The 6,840-nt window shown below is 34.7% G+C and overlaps 1 protein-coding gene across 1 annotated transcript; it reads left to right on the forward strand.

The window, feature by feature from the left end:
* Window positions 1–220: 220 nt before the first annotated feature.
* Window positions 221–5,610, forward strand: LOC147384435 (glucan endo-1,3-beta-glucosidase 8-like). The gene is made up of 2 exons (XM_086426505.1): window positions 221–1,232; window positions 4,377–5,610. Exons 1-2 carry the CDS (start codon window positions 901–903, stop codon window positions 5,470–5,472), a joined length of 1,428 nt encoding a protein of 475 aa, XP_086282631.1. The 5' UTR covers window positions 221–900; the 3' UTR covers window positions 5,473–5,610.
* The last annotated feature ends 1,230 nt before the right edge of the window (window positions 5,611–6,840 follow it).

The following is a 6,840-nucleotide window of genomic DNA, read 5'->3' on the forward strand; positions in this document are numbered from 1 at the left end:
GACCGAAACATTTTCAAAAATAGCGGATCCGTTAACTTAAATGACGTAATTGCCCTCAATTATCAAATGAGCAAAATACGCTCATGGCCTTCATTGGGTAATGGGACAACAACGTGAGCTACTAGATTTGTGCCACGTACGCCACGTCACAAGTAGAGATCGACCATTCCTCCCTCCCTCTCGAACTTCGAAACCATAAAAGTAAAGGAGATTGAATTTAAAGTAAAAAAAAGGTAACTGAAAAGAAGCTTTTTTTGCTGAGAAAAAGATCCCACACCTTTTTTCCTCTGTTTTTAGAATTCCCAATCGTTTCAAAAGGCTATTTGAATCTTACAGCCGTGACGATCACACCTTCCCAAAATTCTATTTTCACACCGTTGTTATCGGTGGTTTTGTCTAAAATAGTCGTTTTTTAATCCATTATTTTCCTCTTCTTTATCATTATTCGACTGAAAATTTTGTTTTCATTCAATTTATTTGAAAATCCAAATCCAAAAATCCGATTTTAAAACTGTTTTTTGGTGGTGGTTTTGTAGGGTTTACTCTGTATCCTGTGTTCTTCATATCTTCCATTTTTATTCTTTAGAGCCCAATCTCTCGGAATCGATTTCCCTGTCTGGGGTTCTTGGATTAATATTAACGAATCTTCTCCCAAATAAGCTTTTGCATTGTTTTTCTCATTAAGTTTTTTTTTTTTTTTCTTCTCTCTCTCTCTCTCTGTCTCTCTACATTACACAGTTTTCTCAACATTCTCAGTTTTTGTTTTTTGTTGGAGAAAAAATTTGCTGGATTTTAGGAAAATCAGCCCGAACCCACCTGCCAATACCGTTTTCTCAGTTTCAAAAGTAAATCCATCTTTGAAAAATCTGATTTTGCAGCACCCACTTGTGGTGGGGCTTAATGGAGAGGATCTGGTTTTTATTTTTAGTTGGGATTTTGTTGGGTTATATTAATATTAATGTTGAAGGTCTTGGGGTGAACTGGGGAACAATGGCAACTCATAGATTGCCCCCTAAGGTTGTTGTTCAGATGTTAAAGGACAATGGGATTCAGAAAGTGAAGCTCTTTGATGCTGATCAGTTTACTATGAGTGCTTTGGCTGGAAGCGGGATTGAAGTCATGGTTGCGATACCTAACGATCAACTTACCGCGATGAACGACTACGATAGGGCTAAGAAATGGGTCAGCCGAAATGTCACTCGATATAATTTCAATAGAGGTGTAAACATCAAGTGAGATTTCTAATTTTGCTTCTTCTTCTTGTTGAATTCTTATTAGTTTTATAGCTATTCTTTTGATCTAGGCCATTTTTAATTATTTTGATTTAGATTTTGGAATTAGTTTCTTCCTATTACATGATAGATAGATGTTATTTTTCTCTGTTTTGTATTATATAATGTCCTTCATCATATTTGTTTAATTGAGATTCTTAATATATATCATATAGAAGATCAGCTTTTGCTGCTCTTTATTTATATGTAACCAGGTAACGTGTTTTGCTATTAAATGTATGCAACACAGATTTCTTTCTGGCATTTAGGACTTTTTTAGTGAATGATTGCTTTGTTGCACCCATTGATTGATTGGTATTAGTGCTAACTCTTTTACTTTTAGAATTCTAAAGGGTTGTTGGAAATTTCATGGGCATCTACTCTTTTATTTTCAATTTTTTCTTTGTAATTCGAAATTTTAAATTATATTTGTTTGAATTTCCTCTGTTCATGGTGGATGTGTCAAGTGGGAACTTGATGTTGGAGAATGTAATTCTATAGAATTTCGTAGGAATTGGTACACCATATTACCATGATGCCAGCTAGTTTTATTTGTTGTGAATGCCAAGTTTGCGATAGCTAGAATAAGGAACAATTCATAAATGGCAAACTCATATATGTTATGCGGACAACACAATAGAATAACTAATCTCTAATGGTATTACCCTTATTTATTTGTGAATCAAAAGAAAATATCTAGCTAGAGGATATTTTTTGCTAGAACAAAGAACAATGCTTACAATTTCAAAGTTGAACTTATACACCAAAGATTTGGGTTACCTAAACAAGCATGTTTCTTTATTCCCCTTTTTCCAAAGTAAAGTCTTCTGTTATTGAAAGTGAATTCATATTTGCTTTCATTATATTCATCCACATTCTTTTGGATCTTTCTATTGCTCTTTTAGGACCTTCACCTTGAATATTTATTTATTTGGTCCTATAAATCGGCCTTCTTTGAACATGACCAAACCATCTTAGTTGACTTTTTGTTACTTTATTGTCTATTCTGCCATTTTCTTGAATGTGTTCCTTTCCGATTTTATATTTTCCACTCATCCATCTCAACATTCTCATCTTTGCTACACTAAATTTAATAACATGATGCTTTTGATTGCCCAACATTTAGCTCCATAAAGCGTAGTCAGTCTTACTACTAGATTATGAAATTTTCTTTTTAATTTGATTGATGTGCATTTGTCGATGAACACTCTAGAAGTGCACTTCCATGTTAACCATCCAAATCTAATTCTATGGAAACGTCTTCCTCATTCTCTTCATTTTTATGTATAGTGGATTCAAGATAATGAAATGGGGTGGGGCCATTTCTCTTTATAATTCTAGTTTTTTGTTGATTCAATCTCTAGTTTCAATTAAAAATACTTCATCATCTGCAAATAACATACATTGAGGTATATGTTCTTGAATATTAGTTATTACTTCATCTATAATTAGAGCAAACAAATACAAAGTCAAAGTTGATACCTGACGTAGACTGTGGATGCAATTTGTTGTTGCACCTCTTGATTGTTGATTGTGTCTTTGAGATTTGTACTCCTAGGTGTGCTTGCAATACATCCTCTCCGACACCCAAGTCAAGTAGTAAAATTGGCAAAATTTCAGTATTAGAAAGAGGAAGACGTAAATTTGATTGTCTTTAATCCCCTTTTTATAGAGAAATACCCATGAATTTCCTTTGATCCTTATTGGTCTTTATCCCTTATGGTAATAGAACTTGATGAGGAGTATATCTAATCAAGATCTTTTCCATAATCATTTCCTAATGAATCAAAATCCTTTCCTTATTAGGAAAGAAGGGAGACTTGAAATGGAGGAAAATAGAGAAGACACGAATGAGTTCTTAGTTACAATAGGTCTATGTGGAGGATAAAAACAGCAAGATAGCAGATGGGGGTGCGTATCTGCTAGGTATCCTAGCAACATACATGATCCGATCATTCAACCATGATCGGTCATACATGACTGAGTGATCTTGACTCGATCAAGTCAGTCATTAACCGAAGGGCAACGTAACTCAGATGGTCAGGGAATGCTAGTAGGGTTAGCTGATTTGGCAAATAAACACAAATCTCTAAAAATCAGGGATTTGACCAAATCAGTAATATGAACGCACTCGGTTGTCAATATCTTCTCTTTTTTATGTTATCTCTTCTCTATTTCTATATTATGTTTTGTTTTTACACTTTAATTTTAACATTTCTTAGAAGATTGTTTATATTAAACCCTGGGAGGTTGATGACTAGGTACTGTAAGCCTTAGTCCTGCCATTTACTGATTAGTTATTTGAAGAGTGCATAATCTGTTGGAAAATTTGATTTGATTTGATTGAGTATTTCCATCCACATGGAAAGATGCATTCCAATACAATTATGGAAGACTATCATCTATTATTTTTAAAAGAACTTAAAAGGAATACTATCTTTGTAATCATAGTGTAGGCAACAAAACATGAAATAAGATCTTAGACAGAGTGATACCAAAAAACCAAACATTGCAAAAAGTTCATGCAGGTTTCAGTTATAGAAGTCAGAAGTATGTAGAAACAACCCTACTTATAAAAAAAATAAAAATTAAGAAGATAGAACCTCCATGTAGAAATTAAAAAAAAAAGTGGTTTGTATATATTGGAAAAAAAGATGAAATATACAATAAATCAGGTATTGAGTTTATTGTAGCTCCAACATGGAAATTTTTTTGAAATTAAACCAAAGTTTTGGATAAATCTAACGTCTATTAATATTTCCATTAACCTCAAATCTTGCTCTTGATGTGTTACTTCAATGTTTGTAATAAAGCTTTGTGATGATGGTGACTAGTGAATGTGGATAGTATCAAATAATTTTTGAGTTCTTTAACCAGGCAGTGATAGACATGTGTTGTACTCGTGAAAGGCAAGAAAAGTGTTCGAGGAAGATACCAACAAAAAGAACAAAATACGATATTTTATAACCCTAAGAGTCTAGGATGTCAGAAACATTAGTAAATGCTAATTGAAGATGCATAACTGTTTCCCACTTCAAAATTTGAAGTACCAATTTTAAAGTTTATTATTGAGTTATTCGATATCTTTTGTTGGGTTTGTGACAGATATGTAGCAGTTGGGAACGAACCTTTCTTGTCATCCTACAACAATTCTTTCTTGAATGTTACCTTCCCAGCTCTTCAAAACATCCAGAATGCACTCAACGAGGCTGGGGTCGGTGAAACCATAAAGGCCACTGTACCCCTAAATGCTGATGTTTACAACTCACCCGACGACAATCCCGTCCCATCTGCTGGACGGTTTCGGACGGACATCGGTGGACAAATGCTTGAGATCGTTCAGTTCCTTAACAAGAACAATGCTCCTTTCACGGTGAACATCTACCCCTTCCTAAGCCTTTATGCCAACGATGACTTCCCTTTGGACTTTGCTTTCTTCGATGGGGCAAGCAAACCTGTTATTGACAATGGGATTTCGTACACCAACGTCTTCGATGCCAACTTCGATACATTGGTTTGGGCTCTGAAAGGAGCGGGGTTTGGAGACATGCCCATCTTGATTGGAGAGGTGGGTTGGCCCACAGACGGAGACAAGAATGCTAATTTGCTTTATGCTGAGAGATTTTATAATGGGTTATTAAAAAGACTCATGTCCAATCAAGGCACTCCACTGAGACCGGGGAATATAGAAGTTTACTTGTTTGGGCTGATCGATGAGGATGCCAAGAGCATTGCACCGGGGGATTTTGAGCGACATTGGGGGATCTTTAGGTATGATGGGCAACCTAAGTACCCAATGGACCTCTCAGGCCAAGGGCAGAACAATCTGCTTGTGGCAGCAACAAATGTGGAATATTTGCCTCAGCAGTGGTGTGTGTTCAATCCGAATGCTAAGGATATAAGCAAACTTGGAGATAACGTTAATTACGCTTGCACCTTTGCTGATTGCACCGCACTTGGATACGGGTCATCATGTAATAACTTGGATGCTCAAGGGAATGCTTCTTATGCATTTAATATGTATTTCCAAGCTCAGAACCAAGGACATTTGAGCTGTAATTTCCAAGGGTTGGGCATGCTGACATCGCAGAATGCCTCACAGGGGAATTGTAATTTCATAATTCAGATCGCTTCCTCATCTTCTGGTAGGCCTTCATTGGTAATATTTGCGTTTCTGACACTTACATTTTTCTTGATCTAGTGAATCTTCTGCAGAATCTCACGTGTACCATCTTCCTTCCTTCATTTATTTTTTGTTTAGTTGATTATAGATATATGCTGCTACACTTTGGGTTAATGTTAATTTCCTAGATTCAATTATTTTATTAAATATACTATATTGTTTCTTCAGGGTGTATATGTTAGAGAGAACTTTTTCTTGGGAAAATTAAATTTTTTTTTTTTTTAAATGGTCGTGAGGAAATAGATTTATTAAGTAAAAAAAAGGTTACGGCTGTTTCACTACCCCTAGAAAATGTTGAAAAAGAAAGTTTTTAGTCTTAGGGATAGAAGTAAGAATGAGAGGATAATATCTTATTGGTTTGTATTTAATACATTGACAACCCTAGCTAGTGGTCCAAGACTGAAGGGGCAATATTAGGATTTTTCATTTTCCAAAAGGTTGGGCTGGAGAATTTTTTTCCTGAGAAGATAGGAAAGTATTTTTAATGAAATGATTTTCCAGTAAAAATGCATAATTAGCCACATGCAAATCACATTTTCCCAGAAAATTATTTGTTTTTCATGGGTTGTCGGACCTAGGGGTGGCAATCTTAACACGACATTTTCCCAGAAGATAGGAAAAGTATTTTTTAAGGAAATGATTTGCCAGTAAAAATGCATAATTAGCCACATGCAAATCACATTTTCCCAGAAAATTATTTGTTTTTTCATGGGTTAGGGGTGGCAATCTTAACACGACCCACACAAATTTGATTTGCGAAAGTCGAATATGAGAAAAAATGAAGGTTATTTTGGTCATTTTGTTGGTATCTCATGGAAGGCAAAAGTCAAGAGGTATGTTAATCAGTTTGAAAACCAAAGGGGATGTCTTTTAACTCTTTAATGGTCCGGAAGAGAAAACATTTTCAAGAAAAAAAAAATTTAATTCCTTAAAAAATGGTCATGGAAAGATGAGTTTCAGTGTTAACTACCAACGGATGTATGTGATTGTGATTGATTATAAAAGGAGGATAGGTGGGAAGTTGAAGGGTTAATGTGTACCTCATTCTGATATTCTAATTCCTATTTTAAGGTGGTGCTACCCAATCTTATTAAAACTTTGGTTAAACTCTCATTGTCTATACCATTTTTTGTGATTGATTTAACAAATAAAATAAATATATCTTATTGATTAGTGTTTCCACGCCAATATTTATATTTCTATATAATAAAACTTGTCTATCATCAGGGAATATGTTCTTTGTTGAGGAAAACCCTGTAGTTAGTTTTCAAATAACTTATAATTAGTACTGTTTAGCTTGGGATCATTCTCACAAAAGCAGATTATAGGCCCCATAAAGCAATAGAGGTGCGCACACGCACACATAGATATCCTATAATATATATA

The sequence above is a fragment of the Akebia trifoliata genome, chromosome 15, assembly GCF_017979445.1.
Source record: "Akebia trifoliata isolate Shusen 1 chromosome 15, ASM1797944v1, whole genome shotgun sequence".
Lineage (NCBI taxonomy): Eukaryota > Viridiplantae > Streptophyta > Magnoliopsida > Ranunculales > Lardizabalaceae > Akebia > Akebia trifoliata.

Coding starts and splice junctions, on each gene's coding strand:
- LOC147384435 (XM_086426505.1), top strand. CDS start 901: ATGGAGAGGATCTGGTTTTTATTTTTAGTTGGGATTTTGTTGGGTTAT. Junction 1,233..4,376: donor AATAGAGGTGTAAACATCAA/GTGAGATTTCTA, acceptor GGTTTGTGACAG/ATATGTAGCAGTTGGGAACG.